This window comes from Eremomyces bilateralis (assembly GCF_010015585.1).
Source record: "Eremomyces bilateralis CBS 781.70 unplaced genomic scaffold P152scaffold_1, whole genome shotgun sequence".
Taxonomy (NCBI): Eukaryota; Fungi; Ascomycota; class Dothideomycetes; order Eremomycetales; family Eremomycetaceae; genus Eremomyces; species Eremomyces bilateralis.
This window is the reverse complement of record NW_022985067.1, coordinates 1,758,600-1,783,297: the sequence shown is the minus strand read 5'-3', so window position 1 is coordinate 1,783,297 and position 24,698 is coordinate 1,758,600. Positions and strand designations below refer to the sequence as shown.

The 24,698-nt window shown below is 51.6% G+C and overlaps 11 protein-coding genes across 11 annotated transcripts; 6 read left to right on the top strand and 5 right to left on the bottom strand.

Annotated features, from left to right (window-relative positions):
• Window positions 1–9: 9 nt before the first annotated feature.
• P152DRAFT_454038 (uncharacterized protein) lies at window positions 10–1,239 on the bottom strand. The gene has a single exon (XM_033678503.1). The coding sequence runs from the start codon at window positions 949–951 to the stop codon at window positions 16–18; it is 936 nt and encodes a 311-aa protein (XP_033539081.1). The 5' UTR covers window positions 952–1,239; the 3' UTR covers window positions 10–15.
• A 1,753-nt stretch (window positions 1,240–2,992) lies between these two features.
• P152DRAFT_408077 (uncharacterized protein) lies at window positions 2,993–4,428 on the top strand. The gene is made up of 3 exons (XM_033676912.1): window positions 2,993–3,216; window positions 3,277–3,959; window positions 4,006–4,428. The coding sequence occupies exons 1-3, from the start codon at window positions 3,027–3,029 to the stop codon at window positions 4,240–4,242; spliced, it is 1,110 nt and encodes a 369-aa protein (XP_033539080.1). The 5' UTR covers window positions 2,993–3,026; the 3' UTR covers window positions 4,243–4,428.
• Window positions 4,429–4,780: 352 nt separating this feature from the next.
• On the top strand, window positions 4,781–8,266 carry P152DRAFT_386778 (uncharacterized protein; the record flags this gene model as incomplete). Its single annotated transcript, XM_033675852.1, has 2 exons — window positions 4,781–5,183; window positions 5,256–8,266. The coding sequence occupies 2 exons, from the start codon at window positions 4,781–4,783 to the stop codon at window positions 8,264–8,266; spliced, it is 3,414 nt and encodes a 1,137-aa protein (XP_033539079.1).
• A 143-nt stretch (window positions 8,267–8,409) lies between these two features.
• P152DRAFT_19328 (uncharacterized protein) lies at window positions 8,410–9,526 on the top strand. Its single transcript, XM_033674277.1, has 3 exons — window positions 8,410–8,844; window positions 8,905–9,025; window positions 9,090–9,526. Exons 1-3 carry the CDS (start codon window positions 8,552–8,554, stop codon window positions 9,282–9,284), a joined length of 609 nt encoding a protein of 202 aa, XP_033539078.1. The 5' UTR covers window positions 8,410–8,551; the 3' UTR covers window positions 9,285–9,526.
• On the bottom strand, window positions 9,432–11,106 carry P152DRAFT_454035 (YGL091Cp-like protein). Its single transcript, XM_033678502.1, has 2 exons — window positions 10,961–11,106; window positions 9,432–10,886 (listed from the first exon to the last, which is right to left on the bottom strand). The coding sequence occupies exon 2, from the start codon at window positions 10,792–10,794 to the stop codon at window positions 9,877–9,879; it is 918 nt and encodes a 305-aa protein (XP_033539077.1). The 5' UTR covers window positions 10,795–10,886; window positions 10,961–11,106; the 3' UTR covers window positions 9,432–9,876.
• A 160-nt stretch (window positions 11,107–11,266) lies between these two features.
• P152DRAFT_454034 (ubiquitin-protein ligase-like protein) lies at window positions 11,267–14,595 on the bottom strand. The gene is made up of 2 exons (XM_033678501.1): window positions 13,927–14,595; window positions 11,267–13,873 (listed from the first exon to the last, which is right to left on the bottom strand). The coding sequence occupies exons 1-2, from the start codon at window positions 14,338–14,340 to the stop codon at window positions 11,405–11,407; spliced, it is 2,883 nt and encodes a 960-aa protein (XP_033539076.1). The 5' UTR covers window positions 14,341–14,595; the 3' UTR covers window positions 11,267–11,404.
• Window positions 14,596–14,995: 400 nt separating this feature from the next.
• On the bottom strand, window positions 14,996–16,850 carry P152DRAFT_504683 (cytochrome P450; the record flags this gene model as incomplete). The annotated part of the gene is made up of 5 exons (XM_033682386.1): window positions 14,996–15,173; window positions 15,259–15,449; window positions 15,540–15,647; window positions 15,703–16,026; window positions 16,098–16,850. The coding sequence occupies 5 exons, from the start codon at window positions 16,848–16,850 to the stop codon at window positions 14,996–14,998; spliced, it is 1,554 nt and encodes a 517-aa protein (XP_033539075.1).
• Window positions 16,851–16,944: 94 nt separating this feature from the next.
• Window positions 16,945–17,323, top strand: P152DRAFT_19307 (uncharacterized protein). Its single transcript, XM_033674274.1, has one exon. The coding sequence runs from the start codon at window positions 17,039–17,041 to the stop codon at window positions 17,255–17,257; it is 219 nt and encodes a 72-aa protein (XP_033539074.1). The 5' UTR covers window positions 16,945–17,038; the 3' UTR covers window positions 17,258–17,323.
• A 733-nt stretch (window positions 17,324–18,056) lies between these two features.
• P152DRAFT_478427 (terpenoid synthase) lies at window positions 18,057–19,586 on the top strand (the record flags this gene model as incomplete). The annotated part of the gene is made up of 6 exons (XM_033681651.1): window positions 18,057–18,220; window positions 18,297–18,628; window positions 18,699–18,855; window positions 18,905–18,994; window positions 19,056–19,089; window positions 19,176–19,586. The coding sequence occupies 6 exons, from the start codon at window positions 18,057–18,059 to the stop codon at window positions 19,470–19,472; spliced, it is 1,074 nt and encodes a 357-aa protein (XP_033539073.1). The 3' UTR covers window positions 19,473–19,586.
• Window positions 19,587–19,977: 391 nt separating this feature from the next.
• Window positions 19,978–21,171, bottom strand: P152DRAFT_19287 (uncharacterized protein). The gene is made up of 3 exons (XM_033674269.1): window positions 20,930–21,171; window positions 20,361–20,855; window positions 19,978–20,309 (listed from the first exon to the last, which is right to left on the bottom strand). Exons 1-3 carry the CDS (start codon window positions 20,996–20,998, stop codon window positions 20,118–20,120), a joined length of 756 nt encoding a protein of 251 aa, XP_033539072.1. The 5' UTR covers window positions 20,999–21,171; the 3' UTR covers window positions 19,978–20,117.
• A 1,731-nt stretch (window positions 21,172–22,902) lies between these two features.
• On the top strand, window positions 22,903–24,225 carry P152DRAFT_469878 (uncharacterized protein; the record flags this gene model as incomplete). The annotated part of the gene is made up of 5 exons (XM_033680928.1): window positions 22,903–23,100; window positions 23,162–23,266; window positions 23,318–23,499; window positions 23,551–23,840; window positions 23,894–24,225. 5 exons carry the CDS (start codon window positions 22,903–22,905, stop codon window positions 24,223–24,225), a joined length of 1,107 nt encoding a protein of 368 aa, XP_033539071.1.
• Window positions 24,226–24,698: the final 473 nt, after the last annotated feature.

Here is a 24,698-nt window from a genome sequence, read left to right as displayed (position 1 = left end):
CATATCGTGAAAGACTCATGTCCTCGTCAGATCTACGAGCCAGCCTGGATGATCTATTCCGGGAACAGATATCTTCGAACTATCCTTGAACTTCAAATCGTTCGAGAATGTGATTTGCTGCACGCTCCCATCTCCCTTCCGAGTATATCCATTCGGCACACAATTCTGCACATTGTACTTATCACCACGATCATACTTCAAGTTCAGGTCGCCTCCAACGACTGTAGACCCCGAAAAGCCCGTAGATGTCTTTAGGTACGGCGCTGCTTCAAACATCAATGCCTTGCATTGAGTCATCGCTGTCGCCTTCGTGGTGTTCAGATGCGTCGTGCAAGCGAAGTGATCGCTACTTGCTGCAGCGCAGGCGAATGATCGCTGCTCATTGCCTCCGTCTTGTGCGACGTAATGCCCGCCATACGCCTTGAAACCGGACCATTTGCTTGCAGCCACCCTGCCGATGACAGCGATGCCGTACTGGTCGCCGTTCTTGCATTTATACGCGCCGTTAGTGCGTTTGTCGATCGCCGGTTGGAAGACGTAGTAGGTATGATCGTCCGGCCATGATGACGCGAATGTTGGGTGGAGGGAATTCTGGATATCTTGGAGACAGATCTCGTTGAGGGTCACCACGTGGGGCGTGGTGAGAGAGATTGCAGAGTTGCCTTCTCCGACTGCCTTCCCCTTGCTATAGCACTTCGCGAAGCCACTGTTGCAGAGATTCAATTGGAGAGCCTTGAATACTGTGCTTGAGGCTGATTTTCCGCCGGATTTCTTAGGAGTAAACGACTTTGAACAGCATTGGAGAGAAATTTGATACTGGGAGGGGCGGATGAGCCGCCTCCGCCGGGATCCAGCAAAGGAAACGCCGAGGCGGTAAATGCAGCAAGAAGATATAAGACAGAAATTTGAGAAAATTGAATCAGCATCTTGCTTATAGATTAGATGGTGCATCCGAGGGTCAAGGTAGCAGAACGGTTGTGAGATTGAAAGAAGGTCAACAACAGCCAAACAACTCGTGACGGAATGGAGACGACCTTTAAAGTCGTCGAGCACAATTGGAACGACTGACAAGGGATTTTTCTACGAACGCAATACGAGACTTGGAGTCGCGATGGCCAACATCCACAGCCATTTTCAGGCTCCAAGTCCATCTTGAAGTTGGGGATTCAACTTTGAAGAAACTAGAATCAAGAAATGATGTCGGATCATGGATAGAGTACGGGAGTGATGGCTGAGGGGAACCGGGGTTCAGGGCCATCAAACACTAGCGCCTGCTAAGATTGGAAACAAGGCATATTTCATGGTTCGTGATTCGTGCCTGGTGAGCTGGTGAGCTCGTCCTGATGAGTGATATCTGTGTCTGTCTGATGACCTCACACTGAACTCTTGATGAAATTGGCATGGTATCACTGCGGACGTAAGTACTGTAGGCATGGTTATCTCCATGGAAGTGACATTGATGGACTGGAATGACAGAGTAACTGAGTAAGGTATGCGAAAACCCGTGTGAAATAATCAGGGGTATGGTAGGTAAATTGTAATTATGTTTTTGGCATCCTTGTCGTCCAGTACGTATCCACTGGGAAAACACCAACCTCCTCCTTTCTCCTTGGATTGATTTAACTACCTATGGGCAATCATCTTCACAGATGAATTCTTCCAACTTTCCTAGAACTTTGCTTGACTTCTATGTCCATCATCCAGAGACTAGCGTGTTGTCAGCTCCAGGCATTATCGACATGAGATGCTCTCCATCTGCTTCCGACCTGGTGTCGTCTTCATATTCCACTCTGCAGTGTCATTCTGGTCCCCTGTAGTGTAACAACAATCTCGTCTCATCCAGATGGTCTTTACGTAAAGACTGGTCCCCTCCGAGACACCCATCCCAGGGCCCTGTTTAACAGGAGTTCCTTTCTTTGAGGTCTTCTTTGGTTGACATGTCCTTCAAGTTTGCCTTGTAATCATGGCGTTGAATCCGCTGATGTCATCCTTGATCCCCATATCCTTGAATCAAGTGTTTCTCAGGGAGTATATCTATCCATTATGAGTCATGTGGAATTTCGGAAACAAAAGATTATCGATAAACCTTCTGTGCGCCTGCACAACTGCAGGCGCTAACTTAGGTTCCAACATTGGGCATTTTGGGGCTGCAGGACCTAATAAAACCACTTCCGGCGGATGAAGTTTACTCCCGAGAGTCGTTCATTCCCTATCCATACAGCCTTGGATTCTCGACTCCTTTGGCGGCTCTGGAAGGTGCCTTAGGGTTTAGAAGATATTAGTTGGATGGACCTCCATCAGAGAACATGCACGTTATCTTGTATCAAGTTGGGCCCTCTTCAGTTGGCATCGGACTCGGAGAGACCTATCACCTACCATACTTATACTTGGCTGCACCCAACACCCTGTTTCAAATCATGCTAGGAGATCTGGAGCATGTATTCAATCACTAGTTTGCCTCCAGTCGCGGGCAATGCAAGGGGTTCTCGAGGTGCATCCCCCTATCTCCGCCAGTCACCTGCGTTGACCTTTCATACCTCAGGATATCAAGCTTGACAGCTCTCAAGGTCCCCTTCTTTGATGCTAGTTGCACCACAGTGAGACAGCTCCTCCGGCTCACTTTACGGTAGCGCCATGCGCGACTTACCAGACCCTCATCTTTCTACATGCAGTGTAATTCGCAATTTCCACCTATCCCCCTGGAATCGGCGGGAATGAAATCATCACCATTGGCGAGGCGTTGTGAAGTTGTTCTCATTGAGAAGTATGTTGTATTATATGTAGCAATCACATTCTCCTTACCTTCGAAGTTGCCGTTCATCCTTTCTTTGTGCTTTTCTTCACCATAGTCCTTTATATATCTTCGAGATTTGCTACTTTCGCTGCTTGATCCAGTAAATCCATTCTATTGACCACTGTCATTCCGTCTGTTGATCTATCGTTCGTTGCACTACAGCCGCCGAGCGGTCATATTCCTTCTCAAAGTACACGAGTTGCATATTTTCCCGATCATTTGTCCGATCATCATGGCTATTCAGACGAAATATTTCTTGCTTGCCCTTGCAGCTACTCGCCAAGCAATTTCACATACCGGGTTCGCTGAGTTATTTGTCAACGGCGTCGGCCAAGGAGATGGGACTTGCGTCCGAATGAAAAACGACCCCGGAACCGTAACAAGCCCGATTGCTGGCATCGGCAGCAACGACATGGCATGCAGTAAGCTCTTTACTTCCTTCAGATACTAAAGCGACCGTTGTGCTCACCACTTCATTATAGATGCCAACGGGGCAACCGGTGTTGCTCGTGTCTGTCAAGTTCCAGATGGTGCTACGCTGTCCTTTGAATTCCGCTCGTGGATGGATGATTACACGAGAGGCGTCATTGACCCAGGCCATAAGGGGCCATGTGCGGTCTACTTGAAGAAAGTCGACTCCGCCATCGATGACAAAGGAGCGGGGGACGGCTGGTTCAAGATCGCGGCTGATGGCTATGACGAAGGCGCTGGAAAGTGGTGCACCGACAAGGTCATTGAAAAAGGACATTTGGACGTGGCCCTTCCCCAGGGTTTGGAAGGCGGTTACTACCTCGTGAGGCCGGAGCTGCTCGCCTTGCACTTTGCGCACAGGGGAGAACCGCAATTCTACACCGGTTGTGCCCAGATCTTCTTGAAGTCGTCTGGAAATAAAAAGCCGAAAAGTACCGTCAGCATCCCCGGATATGTTCAGTCAGGCGACAAGAGCTTAACTTTCGACATCTATGATTCGCCACTGAAGCTGCCGTATTCATTGCCCGGACCGGATGTGGCATCCTTCACCGGCTCGTCGAAACGCGAAGTCGGTACGATCGATCGCAGAGCAGTACAAAAGACGCAAACGGAGGGGCTGAAGCCGGAAGGCTGTATCCTAGAAAATGCAAACTGGTGCGGTGTTGAGGTTCCGAGTTACTCGGACGAAAAATCTGTAAGTCCATCTCACTCCTCTCCTCTGCTTTGGCTGATCTTGTCAGTGCTGGTCATCGTCCAAAGAATGCTGGGCTCAGAGTAAGAAGTGCTTCGATTCTGCGCCTCCCACTGGCTCTGCAAACTGTAAAATTTGGGAGAAAAAATGCGAAGCGATCAATAGTGCTTGCAACTCTCGAAATTTCGATGGGCCACCAAACAAAGACAAAGTCCTTACACCGGTAGCGAGGAGGGTCAAGGCGAACGGTGTTAGAGCCGCATCTCCTTTGAGACTGACTGTGTGATGGAGTCCACTGAAAAGGTTCCCCGGCATCACTGGATGCAAGGATAGGAGAGATATCGCAGATAATCGAAGGGGTATTTGACGGCCTATTCTGGAAATTAGTCCAGTGTTCATCGCTGCTCCTTATCTATTGCTATTCTTTAAAATAACGCATCTGCTGCATATTTGTCTTTTTGGAGAGCTGATCCTGAAGAGCGGCTGGAACCCGTTTATGAATGGCATAGCAATACCTGTAGGAATAGTCAATGCGATGTGAAGTGTGAACGACTGAATGGATCGGCATGAAAACGCACTAAACCAAACGCGCTAATTAAACGTAACGTGCTAATTAAACCAAAAACGATTTATTAGCACGTCACGTGTATCATGCCTCTCAGTACTCTTCGTGTCATTCTCGCATCTTTGTCACATCCAAACGATATCATCAACAATTTCTAACGCGTCCGTTCGCCCGCAAGCGCCTATCATCACACTTTCTGACTGACCATAGACATTTGGTTCAGTCGACTCTTTCATATCAGCAGATTTTCCACAGTTTTATGCAATCAGAGTCTACCGAAATCTTCCAAAAAGCTTCATCCAATTCATCCCACGTAGAAAGCTCCAATACTTCCACCCAGCATGGATCACCGGACTCTAGCATCCCAGCTCCCCCTGGATTCCCTCGGGAACCTCGAGACGGTGACGGTCAACATTCTAGACCGGAACTTCCTTCGGTCGGGGGGCGGATTGCCGTCGATGGCACCCAGACCGAGACGCGTCCCGTAGTCGATTCCTTTTCGTCAACGCTGACCGAGACGGCTAGTCCCGGCAGACACATTGTAACGTATGAAAATGCTCTTGTCCTATCCGGAGACGAGCGATGGGAAGGACCGGATTTTCAGGTCATTTCCAATGGATCTGCATCCGCTCAAGGATCTCTAACTGACTCCCTGCCGAATGGTAAGTTGACTGACTCCGTTCCGTGTTCCGGATATTGGTTTGCCATTACGGTACTGACTTATTGACTGATAGAAATCCTCATCCATGCGTTTTCGCATCTCAGCGCTCCTGACCTCAATACGTGCGCTTTGGTTTGCCAGCGATTCCATTCGTTGCTGAATTCGCCCTACGTATGGAAAGCGGCGTTCATCCGATATTTCCCTGGAAATTTGCCGAAAGACCGCCGCAAGAGTGATAGTGGCATCGATGGAGTGGCTCCCGTCTTTACTCGTCTATCAAACCGTTCGACCTGGCGAAAGGAATACATCTTGCGAACGCAACTGCTCCGAGCCATTGCGCGTGGCAAGCCACTGAGCGTGGAGGCGAACACCAGGGACAGGACCAACCAATCTCCAATACCATCGACTCGGCAATACCAGAATCCTCTTGTAACCTACGATTCGGAGCTATTATTCAACATCGACCGGATTGATGGGACATTCGGAACTGGCTTGGATATGGGACGGTGCAAGTTCATCCATGGCCAATCCCTGACGGGCTTGTCCAGCAGAAGCGATCCTGCATCGCGTAAACTGGACGGCTGGGGAAATCGATGGGCAGTGAGTGCACAGTTTTCGCAGCTGCATTCTGGCGAGGCGGAGTATGGCCTTGGGTCCGGGTCTATGGTGGGCTGCCCGAATGTCATGGATATCAGCCAGCACTACGGCGTCATTCATGGGGTCGGGAGTCCGCGGGGGTTCACGGAGTTCTATTCCACCCATAACCGCGAGGTCCGTCGCATCTCCTCCGAGATGCCGATTGTGGGGGTTCTTGATGAAGGTGTGCCTCAAGTGGAAGATCTGGGAGCGAATTGTGCGGTTTGGATCACGAAGTCACGCAACATTCCTTTCCTCTCTAATGGACTTGCTGGGATGCTGGTCGGCTCTGCCTCTGGGATCGTGTCGATGTACACTGTAGGCGGACCGGACGCCACGCGAGAGGCTCGCCTTCAGCGTGGGGACTTAACAGCTCGCTGGGTCCTCTCCCCTGGGGTTCCGATCATTGCATTCGCAGTCGATGAAGAGTACTCGCTGCGTCGTCTAAACCAGAATCGAGTGTGGGCGGTCGCTTTAAATGCGCTCGGAGAAGTGTTCTACCTGTCAAAGTTTCCCGTCTCCCCAGACGCCGCTTCATGGCGAGACGCAAATGAAGTTCGACGGGAAGCCTTGGCTTGGAAAGTGGGACGGTCCATCTACTGGAACCTCGTCGAAGCAAGTCGGAGACGCGCTCGGCCTGATCCCTACCACGACGCTGAAACCGACGGCAGCTATACTCCTCGCAGCTCGTGGATCGGCATGTGTCTAGATGGTCAACAACTTGCAGCCGAAACACGGGAGATCGAGTCCTTCCTTCGTCTGAAACCGATGGAATTCCGCAACCGTTGCGTTGGTTGGGAGATGAGACGCAAGATGGAAGTCGACTTTGCTGGAGATGATGGGCGTATGGCTGGAGAATCCGTGGTCGTCTTTATGAACCCAGAAACAGATGGTCTTCCGGACATTACTCGATATTGTCGAACCCGCATTCTCGTTGGCTCCCTTGACATGGAGAAGACGGTTGTTCCTCACTCAGCGATGGACCAGGAGACACAGAATGGTGATCACCGGTCCGTCTTTGGCAATCGTGTTGTCTCTAAGTCCAAATCCCCTGCTCCTGGAGAGGATCCGATGCCCGACGGTATTCTTTCGTCGAATGTCGCTTCCAACCAGTGTTCTGAGGAATGGAGGCTATCCAAGTTGACATTTGGTCTGTTGCGTAACGTCTCCATTACCGTCACGGCTCTGGACATGTCAAACCCCGCTCTGACCACGGCGTCAGAGGATATGTCTGTGTCTCGTGACGACAATTCCGATCCACCCTCATCATCCGGATCGTCGATCTCAGAGCGGACGGCGTTTGACAACGGTATCAATGTGCCAGGCAAAAATTCGCGGTTTGTCGGCGTCGGAACCACGAATGGTGTCGTCTTTCTTTGGAATATCCGCGCTTCTCCTTCTCCTTCCATGGAACTTGTCAACAATATTGAGCCAGTATGTGTTATCAGGACGGAGTCTCCCTCGATTACCAGTCTAGCCATGACTGCACTCTGTGTTGTCCATGGTGGCGAAGATGGGGTGGTGCAGATCTGGGATCCTCTTGGCTCGAGCACAAGTGCTGTACGCACGCTGAACTCCAGGTTTACTGCTCGGTATCATCGTCAGCGGTATCGACGGCTTACATTCCCCATACCCGATCAATTTTCCAACTCGACTGGGGCTACCGCCATCCTCCTTGACCCCAACCCCACTGTTCTGCGTGGAATAGTGGCGCTGGGAACCGATCTCCGGTTTTGGAGCTTTAGCTCTGATATTGCCAATGACCACAAGAGAAGCAAACGCCGGTTGCGCCGTGGAGATCGAGGTATCAACGATCATGGCGATCGATTTGCGCCTTCTGCTCGGGGTTCCAGCTTCCAGAAATATCTTGCCCATGAGGTACGTGAGCTGGAGCGTGAGCGCGAGGAACGTCGCAAGGAGCGTGAACGTCTGTCTGGAAGATTTGGTGTCGGTCTTCTCGATAACGAGGAAGAAGCTTTGGCCTATGCCGCCATGCTCTCTGAGCAAAGTCTCCAGGAAGATATTGACCGACGCGAGAGCGAGTCGAGCGCATATGCGAGCGATAGTAGCGTGCCAGTCTCGCAAACTGCGGGTGCCTCGTCCCCGTCCTGGGTCGTTGAAGGCGACGACGAGTTCGAGGCTCAGATGGAGGAGGCTATGCGGCTGAGCCAGGAAACCGACCAAAGTATATCCGAAAGCATCGACCAAGCTTCGTCGTCTCGTCCTCAGGCTTATGATATTCCCATTCGTTATGCGAAATCCCGGAGTCCAAGTCGCCGCCATGCGGATATCGGCAGGAGCCCCAGCCTTGAAGCAGATATCGAATTTGCGAAGCAGCTCAGTCTTGCAGAGGAAGAAAGTCGACGAGAAGCGGACCTTCGAGAAGATGAAGAAGAGGATTTTCCCGCTCTTGACCCACGCGGCGGTAAAGGTAAACTAAGAGCATGATGTGTTCTTCACATGTCGTTTTGTTTGACTTTCTTTGAGGGGATGACGATCAATGGATCGATTCACTGCGTTTTGCTTCACCCGTTTGAGGCAGAACCCCTGTCTTTTGACGACGGTCCTGTATGGTGCGGGCATTTATATACTAATTTTCGAAATCACTTTGCATCAAATTCTGCGCACTCCGTGTGCTGGGAGATGTGTTCCGGCTTCATACGCAACTTATATCAAATGCTGTGACTTTCGCTATAAACCCCAGACTACAATTTTCTCTTAGAGACCATCATTATGGCTTCGTCAAGCAAGCCTCCAACTACCGCATCCAACCCCTTTGAGGATGTGACAGCCATCCTCGGAGATGATGTCCAGGAGCATATGAATCCACTGGCTGGGTTGGTACGCCTCCAAGACAAGATCATCGTCCGGACGCCCTTTAGCAGCTTCGAAGAGAAGGCGGGGCGTCTATCGCCGAAAGTCTTTCAGTGGGCTCTGAATATCCTGGAAAAGAATTCCGACCGGATTCTCTCAGTTGGCACTGATCAAGGAGGACGGGCCCGGAAATGCACTGGCATTTCAATTCGGTAAATCTTCTCCTATTCCAAGATTCATATAGGGTTTAACCCAACCGACTTATCCTCTAGTGAGATCCCTTTTGCGTCGGTTAACTTCGCGGCGGCCCTCCCATATATTGTTGGGGTAGCCAACTTCGAGGGAGGCTTCCCCAGTGTCTTTCGCCTTCGCGTCGACGCCCACGACTATACTGTACGTTCATTTCAATCAAACTATAACTTCCTACCGTTCTTTCATGTTCACTTTTGTGGGATAGCTCGAGGGAAGCCCCCTCTACCTCAACCTCGGCCCCCTGCCTAAATGGAAGTCGTCGGCGCTGTGGCTCCAAGCCAAGGAGAAACAACGTCCAGAGCCCAAGCTAGATTACCATGAGTGGCATCTAGTCAACCGGAAGGACTGGGCTAAAGACGACGGTCCAGACTACGACCTCTCGGACTTCGAGGTGGATTAGGAGCAAGCACTGCCAGTGATAGCGTGCAAGTGGGGTGAGCAAGAATCGCACCTCTTTTTCCCGTCTGTAGGTGGGATTGCTGAGGCTTTAAAGGAATGGTAGCAGGCACTTGATCGTGGATAAAGAGGTAATTGAGGAGGATGCTGGAGCAGGATGCTGGAGCAGGATATAGCTTCTTTAGAGCAGGGAAAACATGGGCACTAGACGATTTGGATACCCCAAATAAAGCAAATAGAGACTTTCGACTCGATACAAGCCCATCCACTGGTTTCTGTTATTGCGTAGTTGATGCGATGCAATATATCGCAGTCTAGCGGAAGAACATAGAACTACCACCCAGTGCTGCCAGTGAGTTGGATAAAGCAACTGCCAATTCCACCCAAAATCTCCGTCTAGAAAATGCCGTTTGATATTCACATCCGTCATTGTTTCAACGGACGATGTCCAATTGGATTTCCTCCCGATCAAACGGACAAAGACAGGCCTCGTTCGAGGAGGACGACGGAGCCCTAGTTGAAACGGTAAAAAGCACAGGATGGTCCTAGTTGACATTTCATTAAATGTGGACTATAATACTCGGGGTATATTTTCATTATTCAGCATCGTCATCTACCACATCCAATCCAATCCTCTTCCCCACCTCTCTCACTACCCCCCTCAAGGCCACCCCCGCCTTACTCTCAGGAAACGCCTCCAAGAAATCCTCGCCAAAATCACACGCCATCCCGATCCTCGGATCCAGGGGAACCGCCCCCAAAAACGCGATCCCTTCATCTTTCGCCAGTTTCCTCGCGCCCCCAGTCGTGGGTCGGAAAATCTGGCTCTCGCCCGTACAATTCGGGCAGACGAACCCCGACATATTCTCCACGATCCCAATGATGGGGATGCCCGCTTTCCGGCAGAAATCCACCTGCCGCCGGACATCCAGCAACGCGACTTCCTGCGGGGTGGAGACGAGCACCGCGCCATCAATGCCTGCGTCCCGCATGAACGTGCACAGCGCGAGATGCTCATCGGACGTGCCGGGCGGGGTGTCGACGACGAGCATGTCCAGATCCCCCCACTCGACGTCGCGGAGGAATTGCTTCAAGAGCCCGGTCTTTTTGGCGCCGCGCCAGATGATCGCCGTGTCGGGGTTGTTGCTGGGGAGCATGTTTTGGATCGAGATGGCGCAGAGGGTGTCGGTGAGGTAGAGGGGCGACCAGCCAGTGGAGGTGACGTGGACAGGTTCTTGTTCGAGGGAAAGCATTTTAGGGATGGAGGGGCCGGTGATGTCGGCGTCGAGGAGGCCGACCGTGAGGGGTATGGATGAAGGCGAGGTGTGGCCGTTACCGTTGCCATTTGGCGTCGATATAGGATGTGCGGGTCTTGAGCTCGATGCAAATGCGTGGGATAATAGGACTGAGAGGGTGGATTTTCCGACCCCTCCCTTGCCACTGAGGACGAGGATCTTATGCTTTATAGACGATAGTCGCTCTGTGATATATGGGATATCGGGGTCGGGTCCCATGGGCTGGCTTGACGAGCAGATTTCTTTATTCGGACAGCCTACGCAGGCGTCTGATTTGCCTGCATCATTAGATGTCGGCCCAGGGCAATGCTCTATGGGACAAAGTGCGTTAGAAAGGTCATGCCGGATACTTTGCGTTGCCTTGACAGGAAGAGAGAGTCCATACCTGGTTCCGGTGCCACAAGTTGGGGATCTTTCGTCTTAGAAGGATCCAATGCAGCGTCGTCTATCGGCTCTTCTAATGACGGCGCCATTGTATTCGCTTTTGAATCCTTTAAATATAAAACGGGAGTGTAAAAGTTCAAAGGCAATCCCAACCTCTAGATAATTAGTACCATCGTCCTGAGGTTGATGACCAAGCGTGGCGACATCAGATCCGGGTTGCCCCACCCACCCCCACCGAGCCACCAGCCACATCCCGAGCGCCGATCTCCTCCGACAGGCGGGGACGATCTCCTCGGACGATCTCCATCGGGGTATTTACTGTGGTAGAGGCCTGTAGAGGTGTTAAAACTAGTCTGATGCCAATTCCAAATCCATTTCTACACAGATATGCTATGCTATGATCCCATGCTTAAAAAACATAAGCCACGCCACTAAACAACCTTCCTTACGGCACATACAGCCTGGAATACGCCACCACGTCCGTCCTACAACAAACGCACGTATTGAAATTCCGCGTTGCCAAGCCCACACGACAATCATCGCAAAGGCTAAGGCACCCGCATGGCCACAGCAGCGTTGTCCGTGGACTGAACTGACACACCACGCACTGCGGCCCTGCGGCCCCCATCCCCTCCGCACCACTCTCCCACGCACCATTCTCGCCGGGAAGATGCTGCTGCGCCGCGGCATCGCGTCGTTCGAGGATGAAGCGTTCAAGGATCTTCTCCTCCTCTTCGGGGGATATCGCGGTCGGTGATGGACCGCCACGACTCCCTAGCGCCGCGCCTCGTCGTGAGAGAAGGACGCGGGACCGTTCGCGGTCGAGTTCGCGGCGGTATTGGGAGCGGGTCATGGGGCTGTCGCGGAGGAGGCGGCGGGAGAGAAGATGCGCCTCGTGTTGCTCTTCGGAGGATTGCGGGTTGAGAAGGGAGGCCAGGCGCGTCCTGTCAAGGAGGTCGTCGTTGATGGGGGTGGATTGGCGGCTAGGGAACGGGCTAAGTTGGGTGGGTGTTCGGCGCCCGTCTTCGTCTTCGTCGACCAAATCATCCACACTGCTCAAATCTGTGATGGTTGAGACGACACTGGTGAGGTCGTCTTCTTGCTCGGGGGTTTGATAGTCGCCGCTCGCATCAATGTCACCCCACCAACCCCCCCGTGTCCACCAGTTGTAGAGGTCGTGGTCGAGAAGACCCTCGTTTTCTGCGCCGGACATGGCGCCCTCCCCATTAAGCGTTCTTCTCCTCATCTCAGCTTCAACATCCACATTACGGTCCGTCGGTGTCCTCAATTCACCATCCTCAGTTAGGACCCAAAATTTTAGAACCTGGGCCGTAGCATTCCGACTCTTCTCCATTGGCTTCCGTCCCCTTGACCGTGTCCCCGCTACTCTTCGGAGCCACAATGGAACATAGCTGATGCCCAAGGTATTCATGACCGAAATGAGTGCGCGAGCATGGAGACCCGCGCAGAGCCAGAATATGCTCTTTAGGAATCTAAGAGACAGAAGCCAACGCCCATGACGCTGGAAAACTCCGACACCTCGATCACGGATAGGAGCCTGTGCAATATCAGGGTACGCTTGGCCCCCTTTAGCCTTCCGTTCACGGGCATACCCAGAGCTGGACGCAAAACGTGCCGCATCCTCTGCGGTTTGGTCATCAATCGAGCTCAGACCCTGGGCGATCATATCGGATCGCAGTCCGGCGGGCACGGATTCCATAGCGCGTTGGTGAAGGCCCTTCGAAGCCGCCAATTCGTCCAACCGCTTCTCCTCCAACCATGTAGCCCGATGGACGTTGACGGTTGATCCTTCATTGAGATAGACTGCCTCACTTGCGCATGTTAACAGCGTGAATCCAGTCTTCAACAGTGTCGTGTAAAAGTCATCCTGCCACCGCAGTACGATCGGAGTCCCAGTCGAGAGGTAGACATTCGCCTGAAGGTTCTGGTATGCGAATTTGAACCGTTCCTTGAGCGTTTGCGGACGCTCTCGTCCTAAGGGGGGGGCTAGGGCTGTGATCAGGAGGGCCATGGCATAGATAGTAGCGCAAACCGAGATTCCCCAGAGGATAACGAGATGCGGGACGAATCCAATGATACAGACAGTTGGAAACCTCAATAATCCTAGATTTACCGAAAGTTCTTCCGACATCGTCATGCTGAAGAAAGACCAGACAAACGTGCTCATGTATGCCATGCCCCATATACCGGTGTTCAGGAGGCGGAATCGGTTCCGAATGCCGAGGACTGCGAGAATGTGACTGGATAAATGGTTGAGGCTCGAAATGAGGGAGACTGCGAGAACCTCAGGAGCAACATTGAGGATCTGCATGGCCAGTGCTCGTGTCAGCTTCGTGCTCACACTCGAATCCGGGTGCAGCTCAGTTGGAGCAAGTTTCGACAACAGTTCGAAAGGCCTCAACACCGCCGATTCGGCCTCTGCGAAAGCAAGGGAGTGCTCAAAGGTCGTCATTCCCGTCTCAGCCATGGGCTGTCGCCCCTGGAGAGCACAGGCTAGGTTCTCAACGAATGCATTGAGACCGAACGACAGGAAGAGCGGCCAGAGCATAGCCAAAGAACCGGATAATTGTATAAGGTTCTTGTCCTCAAACCCTCCCATATTAACTCCTCGGCATGAAGCTGCGTCGTCCTCCCAGAAAAGTGTCGTAGAGCTGATGGAGTATAGAATGCCTCCCTCTCCTGCATAGTCCGTGCCTATATGTTTGGTCGCATTGCCATATCGCAACTCCGACCAGTCCGGAGATGTCTGGCATCTAATGGCTTGAAACAGGATATGTATCCGGTGTATCATTACGAGAATGGGCATGAGGTAAAGGGATAACCGCATTATCCAGTTCAGTCGGAGAGGTACGCGAGAGGACGCGTAGAATTGGGTTCTGTTCAAGATGAGACCCTGTTCAAGGGGTCGTCAGCCTAAAGTCAGAAGTCTGAGGAAGAATCCCTTACAACGATAAATGTCGTCAAAGCCCACTTGGATGTCACGTAAGAAAATAGTCCACCTAGATTCCGGAAGTTCTGCAGACTGAATATACCTCCCGCAGACTCCGCCGTGCCTCCTCCCGCAGCAGCACTTATTGCCGGGGCCAAACCTCCTGTAGCGGATTGTATGAACGTCTTTGAACCGTTCGTGATCGTGGCATTTATTGTGTTCGATGTCGTAGGGTCCGCGATTACGCTCCCTCCATCTCTGATCTTGCCCACGAAGCCATCAAGGTGCTCAGGAACATAGTAGAAGGCGAGTGCACCGGCTCGTCGGGCCAGGCGCGGGATTGCCATCAAGAGGTCCATGCCAGACGGAGCGAAGTACGAGGTCGCGTTCATCGCATTGGTAAAGCGATCTGTCGATGTATCTAACTCCATTTCGACGTAATGGTCGCTAGATGGGTGACGCTGACACGCTTTGTATAGTAGTCGGGTTGAGATCGTAAGAAGCGGGACGGGATCTCATCGTTCGGGCATATTTGGGACGACTCCAAGCTTTTCCTTAAAAGTAATTGCTCATGTTAGTGTCACCAGGCTTGAACTGACTGACCATCAAGGAAACGATGGAAAAGTGCTGTGCTGTGCAATCTACAGTTAAGATACGGAATACAATAAGAGGACTGCCCGGAAATGACGCCAATGATGACCGGGTGTGGCTACTGTGGCTTGAATGGGGTATTATATACCTTACGGCCTTGTTGCCTCGAAATAAAGGGCGGAGGGGGCGTGGGGTTGGGGCGGAGGGTCTGGGGCTAGAGGGGAGGGGCTTGACAAAAGCATCGAAAGTTTCTTTTTCATAATATTGCCATTCATCTTCTTGAATTCATTCCAGTCACTGTGTTATTCAAGCTCGCTTCAATATCATTGTCCCGTGGTAGGTCAAATGACACATACGCCATCATATCTTGCGGGTGTCTACAAGGCACCTTTCACTAAGAAGAGTACAATAATAAATGGTATCAACGCCTACCTCCATGACCGCATCCCATAAGCATCGCTAGAAACGTGTAGCCGTCTTTCTCAAGATCTTATATCAGTACGCGTATTCTTTCAGTACGCGGACACGAATACCCGGACTATCTGGCATGGATTCGCCAAGGAAGCAATCCCGTTGGTTATCAACATCCCTCTCGCGAATTGTCTCATACAGCTCCAACTCAAATCGGCGGAAAACCACAGCGAGCGTGACGCGGAGTTCCATTGTTGCGAAGCTGTTAAGGCTATACATCAGCCACAAGATTCTTTTATTGTTGCGAGGCATTTCGCAGAACAGACGGGGAAGAATATGGCACTTACACTTGCCCTTGGCACTTCCTACCTCCTTTCGAGAATGGCACGAAGTACTTGTCTAAGTCGGTGCGGAGAGGACCTTCTGATCCGCTTTGAGCCTCATTGTCTGCCAACCATCGCTCAGGCCTGAACTCGCGAGGCTCTGGGAAGATGTTGGGATCCAAGAGAATGGCGGCTTGTGACATGGCAATTGGTGTCTGGCTCTCGGTTAGTTTAGGTGCCGCATGGTAATCTAACTTTGGAGCGGATGCCCAGATAATCGGATTACTAAATCAGTGTCGACTTACTCCTGCTGGGATTACCCATTCTTGGTAGACCAAATCTTCTTGAGGAACGAGCGGGATTCTCGAGCTGATGATCGTCGAGATACGGAACGTCTCTCTAACAACAGCACTCTATTTGAAGGTCAACCCAGCCACAGATTGACGAATACTAGATATCGGTACATACCAGCCATGGGAGACTCTCCAGCGCTTTCCCTTGCGGGATATTGTTAATATTTGGGATTGCCTGGTTGAGTTCCTCTTTGAGACGCTGAAGGGCGTCCGCGTTGTTTAACAAGAAGAACACGCCAGTGGAAAGAGCACGGGACATCGGGCCGGATCCAGCGAAGAACACTTCCGTCGCCACGTCTGCCATCCGCGCGATGGACTTCTCTTGTATGGGAAGCGGGCTGTCCTGCATCGCTTGGAAGATGTTTAGACGGGGCTCGTGCTTTTCTTCGAGCTCCGCATATTCGTGAGCCATAAACTTGGCCGCCTGATCGCGGACGCGCTGTCACACAGAAAGTTAGCGGTTGGCTCAGTGTGTACGAATGGGCTCACTACCAATCTCATCTCCAAGACCTTTGACAAGTGTGGAGCAAGCAGCTTCGCAACTGGCAGCGGAACCTGCTTCACGAGCGATTGGCACCATGGAAACTGCTTGATGAACGGCGCCGCACTCGTCAACGCATTGAAGGTTTGATGGCAGTTTTCGGCTGCGTCTTCATCATCCTGGATGCCGAACGTCTCGCCAAATGCGAAGTCAGCCAAGGAGTCCGACGTGAATGCGATGAATCTCCGGCGAAGCTCGATGACCTTGCCGTTAGACGAGCGGAGGACCTCACACAGGCGAGCTAGATGCTTGTGGATCAGGGGCTCAGATGACGCGATGTTCTGCAGCGTGTATAGGGCACTGTTGGCGGCCCTCCGCTTACGATGCATGTAGTGGTCCACGGTCCCGAATGTTCCAAGGGTCGTTCCGAGCATCATCGCCGTGGCTGGCCATTTGTCCCTTCGAGCAGGCTGGCCAGCATACAGAAGTTCGAACCAGCCTGGGTCACTCACGTGGATCTCATCTGGGTTGATGCGGACGATTGGTCCGTATTTCTGGTGCATCTTCTCCACCTCCCGGTAGTATTGGCCGCGGATGCCTTTGAACATATCGATACATGCTTCATACCAGTACGTTGCGGCTACGATCTTGGGCCCAGGGAAGCGAGCAAGCGGATGGAAGTATAATCGGTAGATAACCAGGCCGATCAGATATCCAATCCCAAGAACAGCAAGACCTGCTGCTACTGTGACGGGAGAGGCCGCAGCAGTAAATCCTGCCATGGCTACTAAGGTAGAGAATGAAAGAAACTAGTAATGAAGTCTGTCTAAAAATGATTATATTGACGGCGATAGGAATTTGGTCTTTTGCACCGGCCTGACAGCAGAGATATGTACAACTCGGTTCCTAAGGATAGGACTATGAGATAAACTCTTGCCGTCCAGCACCTCCGAACAATATCAAGTCTGATATGGTATCCATGTTTCGGCTCGAATCCTTGTCCCTGAGCCTGAGCATTTTACTGCTCTTCGGAATTCGATCTCGTCGGAGTTGGTCGCGTCGAACGTCTATGACCGCCACCTCACCAGCCTGCCAAGGAGACTTCAGCCGCGGTGTCAGCGAGAACCGCCTGATACACGATGCAACCCGAATTCATGCTAACCGGAGTTGTATCTCATTATTTCAGTAACGGGTACGGACGGATGTCCTTTTCGTACATGTGTCTGAATGGTAGGAAATCATGAGCATAGGAGGGCTTGGTGATGTCTGCTCCACGCCTAATCCGGTTAGTGGCTGTGTACGGAGTCCGAATATCCAACGTCAGAACTTACAACAAACTGAACAACAAACTGAACAACCAATGGTTCTTCTCCAAGCTTGGGTTAACAATATAATGCCTTGTCCTTTTATAGAAATGCGGAAGGACGTTTCCTCTTTGGCCATCGTCTCTTCGACGAATCGATGGCTAGTAATTGCAGTCTAGCCAACCGAACCATTGTAGCATTGTTTCCACACCAATGGAGTCCATGAAGACCTTGGATAGACTAAGCGAAAGCTCGATTGATATTAATATAGCAACAGTATTAAGGATAAACTAACATAACTTTGGTTTGGACCGCCAAACCATCCCTTCGGACCTTGTCGAAAACAGGTAATCCAAGGAACGCCCAGATGATACATATCTCAGCACCCATGGACTAACGGAAATATTCCTGGTATGCGTACAAGTTGCGGAGAGTTAGCCAAGGCAGACCCGCCTATCCGATCCGAATGTGGTTCTATCCGAGAACCCCAGAGCCAGGTTCCAAGGTGCTGATCTATGTGTATCAAAGTGGCGAATCAGCCCGAGACCTCGAATTAAACCATGAAACGGAGGAGACCGTGGTGACGACCAGGTCTGGCGGACATATCTAGTGCACTGGCAGCGCTGATTGTTGGGGGTTGTATACCTTCTCATAGATATTATTATGTGAAAGTTGATTGTCACTATGATTCTCGATAGGCGCACACAGCTGCTCGAAAGCATCCGAGGCCAGAGGGCTTACCTCCCTGACCTGCGACCTATCTTCGCAGGCTGGCCTGGTGCGTACAGTGAGAACGTCAACGAGTACTATGAGCTTATGATCCCGATTGCCAATGCTCGGTTGGACAGGTATGATTATATCGTCTCGAGGAGTCGACAGCCCCTATCTATCCTTAATGGACTGTCGGGACTAACTGTAACACAGTGTCTACGAACAAGGGATCAAGCTCTCCAAACTCAAGCGTTCGGACTTCGCACTGTTCGCCGCCTCATGGTGGCCCCAGGCCGATTTCACGGAGCTCAAGATTATGCTGTACATGTCCATCTGGCTCTTCACCTGGGATGATGAGATCGACGAGCCTGGTGGATCGTGTACAGACGATTTTGATGCGGCACAAGCCTACCGCAAGAATACCATCGAATGGGTATCCTATTGTCTCGGGTTGTGGAAGGGCGAGAGCGCCCCAGTTCCGCAGAACCGCATCATCGAGAGCTTCCAGGAAGTGGGCGAGGCGTTTAGAGATGTGTATTCAGTCGGTAAGCTGTCACCGTTCCACATTCTGTGACGGTTGTAAATTTTGCACGGATCATTGACCGAGATGCTCAGCACAACGCCAACGCTACTACGACGAGATGATTCAGTTCCTGGCTCACTCCCAGGTGGAACAGGAGATCCGTCTAAGGGTTCAAATCCCTGGCATCGATGAATACTGGGCTTTCCGTATGGGCACCAGCGCAGTGGGCATTGCTGTGGCTGCCGTGGAGTAAGTAATGCGCCGCCCGCGATCTGATCAGTATTAAACCCGATTCAAGATACGCCGACCAGGTCCGAGTAGGCGATCTGGTCATGCAATCGCCCAGTATTCGTGCTATCCGGGATGAGACCATCATCATGATCTCAATGTGAGCCTTTTTATTCCACCTTGGATTTCTAGCGTTGTCGACCGTGCTAATCGGCCTTCAGTACCAATGATTTGTTGTCCCTGAAAAAGGAAATCGTGCGTCTCAACATCTTTCCCACCTGATACTTGTTTCCCCCTCTCCCATTCGACGCCAGTATGAGTCGCACTAACGAACATTCTAGTCCGCCGGCTGCATCGACAGCATCGTACCTATCACCTACTCTCGGGGCAGCACGCTGCAGCAAGCGATCGACGTTGCCACGGAAGCGTTGCAGGCATCGAAGAATCGCTTCGAGATCGCCGCCGATCGTCTGAAAGCTGAAGCACGGCTAAACGAGAAGGCGTATCAGCATGTGGATGCGTTCGTGGAAGCGAACCGGAAATACTGTGTCGGGAATTTGACTTGGAGTCTTGCGACCGGCAGGTATGGGATGGCAGGGATGAGCCAGGATCATGGGAAGATTTGGTTGACGCTATGAGTTCCATATAGTACGCAGCGCTTTGAAAGTAACGATGCTGATGCAAATGATTCTTGTTGGAGGTTTGGATTTCTTCTCGGTTTCCTGGCCAGGCATTGGGCAAGTGGAGGGGCTTGTGTAGTGTGTTTGACTGGAGTTCCAGTGGTTTTCGCTTCTTCGTAATTATACCTTGACCGTCTAGAAATAGAAGAACACCAAAGATGTGGATCGTTGAACAACAGCTGCTTACCTACTGCTACATTGTGAGGGACTTTCGGTATACCATAGTCGAGTTCCGTGAAAGATGCCGTTGTAAGGATCGCGGTCAATACTGGGATTTACCAGCACTAATATCGGGGCACTGGTTGACTTTCGCTACTATCTAGGAGACCGACAGCCAGAGACCAGAGTCGTGATGTTATAAAGAAGGTGAAACGCGATACGCGATACACTATAATATTCCTCTAGGGTAAAACTAGGTCATTTGAATGCTTCTAGTCGAGCACTCCGCGCCATGTTTAGTGACTGAATAGGAATGAGTGAGAGGACCCATAAAGGCTTTAATCCTCATTTTTATTATTTCCCCGCAAAGATGCATCATACGTATATCCCGTTTCACGCCAACAGGGTTGCAACATTCAGTGCTCTCGACCATTCGAAAGCAGCTTATTGGAAAGTCAATGGTCGGGGATTACCCCAAAAGTCGCTGGGGCAAAACCGCCAGGCGCCAGTATGTGAACGAGCAAACCAATAATGCACAGCATAAGGAATGAAGAACGGCCATGGCGGGAATTCTTTGTGGATGCCGCCTTCATATGTCTTGTCGACGTTGCCCATGACGCAAGGCATGATCATCTCCTATGCGATAGTCAGCCCTCCGAGCCTGTTTCGGAGCCACTCCAAACTTACAAATAGGTGAGGATGCTTTCCTCCTTTCGCCGCGTCCTCGGTCTTCCCCCAAACCGTCTTGACGCCGTCCGAATCGTACTGGCGCAGATCAAGCAGCGTCTGGATCTCCTCCCTCAAATGCGTGTAGAGCGAGGGAGCAAAGGCGTCGATGACGGCCTTCATTTCGTCCCATTTGTACTCGTCCGGCTTCGTGTTCTTCGCGTATTCGGAGAACTTCTCCATCCCATCGTGGAACGCATTGTGCTGCGCCTGGTTGCCCGCCATGATCCCTGGCTTCTGCGTAAACTCTTCCAGGTCGGGGAAGAGGGTTTCCTCCTCGGTTTCGTGGTGGTGATGGACCATCATGACCCAGGCCTGGCAGTAGAACAAGAGGTCCTCGACATCCTGGGGGTTCTTGACAAGCGGGGCTTGTTGATAGATGCTGTTGAGGCCGCGGATGAGGACGTTGTGGGAGTGGGTCATTTCAGAGGCCACTACGATAGCATAATGCGAGCTCTAAAGGGCTCACCGTCAGATATATCCCACTACATGAAAAGATGAGGTAGAGGCGTCCAGAGCTGTCAACATACCTTGTCCATGGTCTTCGACGGCGTCTCCAGCAGAGCGAAGGGCTCGTCGGCCCATGGTTTTGGAGCCATGATGCGTTCCTGCTAGGTTGGGATGAGAGAGTTTGATGTCGACGATGGCTACGGCAGGATCCTTCCAAGGTTGGCTTGCTGTTGAAGAAACTCAAGCAGGAGTTATCAGAGGTTGGAGAGGTGGGAGGGGTTGGACGCGGGGCCACTATTCGCTAGGTGAGTTAAGTAGCAGGATGGTGATTACGATATGGCACAGGTGGTGAGGTATAGTTTGCGGAAAGAGTAGGATTGGAGGAAGGGTGCCTCCTCAACTAAATGACAGCAAACGACTTGACGCAGCGGCGGCACAGCTACGGTACGGGTGCCTGTGCTCTCATCACAAGGTCCCACCACAGGGCCAAGCCCATCAATGATTTCCCAGAAGTATCCATATGGCAATCGCTGACCAGCCAGAAGCGGTCCTTAGCCGAAGTGAATGCTGAGATGCAGCGTAGTCTGTTCTGACTATACTATCGCGATGGACTGGGAGCATAAGCTTAGTGAGATCAGTTCTTGGACCCCGGATGACCCCGGATGACCCCTGTCCGCCCTGCATGGCGCCTTCCTCCACAAACGGAGACTCTTGTCTCTTGAGAGTTGAGACAGATCCGATGCACATCCATGACGTACTATGTACGGAGTACCGTTCTTTATCCCGCTGGTCAGCCAATGAACGTGAAACCTGGGTCCTCATTCCTCAACAGTCAACGGCCCGGACCCCACGCTCGGTTCTCCACTAAAGGATTCCGAAATCCCTGCAGCGCTTGCTTTGTCACCTCACTGTCTGGCGTTGGACTCTCACCTCTGCTTGGTACTTGGTAGGCTGGCATCCCGGCACAGCCTCGCCTCCTCTCCCTATCGCCCTGTCTGCTCTTCCTGTTCATGTTTGCATCGTCTTCCGTCTTCCGTCTGAACGTCTTCCGTCGTCACCAAAGATGCCTACGGAGTTCAACCTCTTGGTATTTGAGTGATACGAGCCTGTTAGCTGGAGCTCGTGGTACTCGCCGAGCACATTTATTGGAGCCTCAAAGTCCATAATTGAGGCTGAACTGCCTCGGTCGGACTCGTCCGTCGTCCAGACAGGTCCATGTTTGTCAACTACTAGCTACTCCTTACGATGCTCTGATTAAAAGACTGCCTTGGGATGTCTGGGCAATATCAGGGACTCCCTAGGCTTAAGATGGTCCTTAGGTATGAACGGATTCCATTCGATTTCCTATGTCCTGATATCAACCCCGAGTCTCCGACGTAGCTCCCGTGGCTGAACGGAGCCCGTGCAACGTCGCCGAGATCATGGATCGAGATTGCCATCAGCCTGGGGCGATGACATGGGAATTGAGATTCAATTGCCTCTTGTGCATGTATATTTTGCCGTCCTTCGTGTTGCGGAACTGCAGACTGCTATTGGTCCACAGGTCGACTTGCCTAGTTGATCTGTTTTTAGTGCACATCACTTACTCGATCCGTTCTACCTCCGACCACCGCCGCCATGTATCCCGACGTTTCCATGCCGGTTGTTCATGGAGCAGAACTCATCCGCTGATCGTATGATAGCGTGTACTTCACCTTCCAACTAGCAGAGCCAACTACCGCAGCACCCTCTGCGGGAAAGTGTAGCATTGATGTATCCTGGCCTAGCATACGAGCGGAAACTGGCCAAAGATAGATTCGTATCAATTGATATACATCAATCGCTTGACCCGGGACGACTGTTCGGTCTTTTGCCGTTTCGGTGGCAGATTGGCGGTACGTGAGGCTGTATGCATGCCTCGTCTGAGTTCTTCATACAGTCTAAGATCCCCATTATTTAGCCATTCCTTTTCCTTTGTGTGTTTCATTGCCTTCCAAGTCTTATAATCCTCCCACCTCACTATCAATTCCAAAGGTTTGGAGATTCTTGTGAAAGGTCTCATGCATCGCCCGCTATGGCTACTCCACAGCTTCCCCAGGCGGTCGTCGACCACCAGATGGCCCGTATCCATGAGAATAAGGGGCCGGCAGTCATAGGTGTCTCTGCAGCTCTTACGGCTCTTTCCTTCGTCATCGTCGGGCTTCGATTCGTAGCAAGACTTAAGATCAAGGCACCTATCCTCGCAGACGACTGGTTATGTCTTCCAGCACTGGTATGTCTGACCTGAATGGGCCCCACGAGGTGTTCAGGAGTCGAGTTCTAATAGGCAACAGTTGATGATCGTTTTGATGTGCGTTCAACTGGGATACTCTGTGACATATGGCATTGGAAAACATCTCGTGGCCACCGATCCCACTCGAACATGGGAGATTATGCGGGTATGTTCGCACCTTCAAGTGCTCGGGGTGAGACTGCTAATTCCGCGCTAGATCGGCTTCTTCCTTTCCATCACGTATTCCCTCGTCCATTTGTTCATCAAGATGTCTATCCTCTGCTTCTACATTCGGGTTTTTGGCCTCACCTTGCGGTGGTTCAAAATTGCCGTCTTCACCATGATCACTTATAGCGCCCTCTGGACGGTTTCCATGATCATTTTTGTTCCTTTGCAATGGTGAGTGAAACCGTAACGGAACAATATACGGAACTAATCAGGTACTGGTAGCCGACCGGTGGCCCATTTCTGGAACCGATATAGGATCACCGATCACCCACTCGACGGGGTTTGCTTTACCGATCCCAGCGCCCCGCCCATCGCAACTAGTGTGCTCAACACATTGGGAGACATCATCATCCTGCTCCTTCCGCTGTTCGTACTGAACCAACTTCAGCTTCAGTTGAAGAAGAAGTTGGCTTTGTTCTCGGTCTTCCTTGTCGGCGCCTTCGCTTGCGTTGCCGGCATCATTCGGTTATCATCGATCATCATGGTCGTAAACATCAATGCGGACGTGCCATGTGAGTCCAACCCTCCCGACCTAGCAAATGCGACGAGATGCTAACCGTTTCAGGGGTCACCGGCGACACCTACATGTGGACCTCAATCGAAGCGTGCGTTGGACTCATCTGCGCCTGCTTCCCCGCGCTCTGGCCGCTGATCCGAACCTTCGTGGGCGAGCGGTCCGCGTCGTCGCGATACGCCCGGAGCAATTCTGGCAACTCGGGGAAACGGGCCTCCAATACCATCGGGGTCCTTTCTCCGACGTACCAGGAGGGCAGAAGGTTCCCCAATCGTACCAGTGATATCGCACCATGGTATCGGGAAGCGGAATCCTATGAGAAGGAAAAATCGTCAAGCGATGATGTTTCGATTCGCCCATATGAGAATGACTCTAGAGTATGATTTGTCATATTGGAAATAAATGATGCAGCGGGAAGGCGTTCGGTTTCCGGGTGGGGGTTTCGGTTCTCGTGCTGTTGTTATATACCACTCCACTATCAGTAAGGCCCTGCAGCGGCGCCTGGTTGTTACGAGCGATGTAGAGGGATTATGTTCTGGTGGTTATTATGACTCTCATCCGTCATCACCCTTTGGTTGAGGATATACCAAACTGCATAAATTCACTGAGCGAAATTTATTGCCTACCTATGCTGTACAGTACTACAGTGCTGGAATTATCCTGAAAGCACGTGGTCGTTATCAGGACCAAGGAAAGGGATGCAAATACTCTATAATTACTTCTGTGCTCCTTCTGGGCGGAAATGTTGACATGAGGTCGCGATTTCATGATGAAAATCTAGACCCTTGATTGCACCAACAGTGCACGTGACTGCGAATGGATCTCGAAATAAGTAACTTCGAACAATCCCAACACG

Bases quoted from the DNA above. Each gene is read 5' to 3' on its own strand.
- P152DRAFT_454038 (XM_033678503.1), bottom strand. From the start codon at position 951: ATGCACCATCTAATCTATAAGCAAGATGCTGATTCAATTTTCTCAAAT.
- P152DRAFT_408077 (XM_033676912.1), top strand. From the start codon at position 3,027: ATGGCTATTCAGACGAAATATTTCTTGCTTGCCCTTGCAGCTACTCGC. The intron at 3,217-3,276 runs GTAAGCTCTTTA...ACTTCATTATAG, and splicing joins CAGCAACGACATGGCATGCA to ATGCCAACGGGGCAACCGGT. The intron at 3,960-4,005 runs GTAAGTCCATCT...TGATCTTGTCAG, and splicing joins GTTACTCGGACGAAAAATCT to TGCTGGTCATCGTCCAAAGA.
- P152DRAFT_19328 (XM_033674277.1), top strand. From the start codon at position 8,552: ATGGCTTCGTCAAGCAAGCCTCCAACTACCGCATCCAACCCCTTTGAG. The intron at 8,845-8,904 runs GTAAATCTTCTC...CTTATCCTCTAG, and splicing joins TGCACTGGCATTTCAATTCG to TGAGATCCCTTTTGCGTCGG. The intron at 9,026-9,089 runs GTACGTTCATTT...TTTGTGGGATAG, and splicing joins TCGACGCCCACGACTATACT to CTCGAGGGAAGCCCCCTCTA.
- P152DRAFT_454035 (XM_033678502.1), bottom strand. From the start codon at position 10,794: ATGGGACCCGACCCCGATATCCCATATATCACAGAGCGACTATCGTCT.
- P152DRAFT_454034 (XM_033678501.1), bottom strand. From the start codon at position 14,340: ATGGAGTTAGATACATCGACAGATCGCTTTACCAATGCGATGAACGCG. The intron at 13,874-13,926 runs GTAAGGGATTCT...CCCCTTGAACAG, and splicing joins CTTTGACGACATTTATCGTT to GGTCTCATCTTGAACAGAAC.
- P152DRAFT_19307 (XM_033674274.1), top strand. From the start codon at position 17,039: ATGGTATCCATGTTTCGGCTCGAATCCTTGTCCCTGAGCCTGAGCATT.
- P152DRAFT_19287 (XM_033674269.1), bottom strand. From the start codon at position 20,998: ATGGCTCCAAAACCATGGGCCGACGAGCCCTTCGCTCTGCTGGAGACG. The intron at 20,856-20,929 runs GTATGTTGACAG...TGAGCCCTTTAG, and splicing joins CGTCGAAGACCATGGACAAG to AGCTCGCATTATGCTATCGT. The intron at 20,310-20,360 runs GTAAGTTTGGAG...ACTATCGCATAG, and splicing joins GAAAGCATCCTCACCTATTT to GAGATGATCATGCCTTGCGT.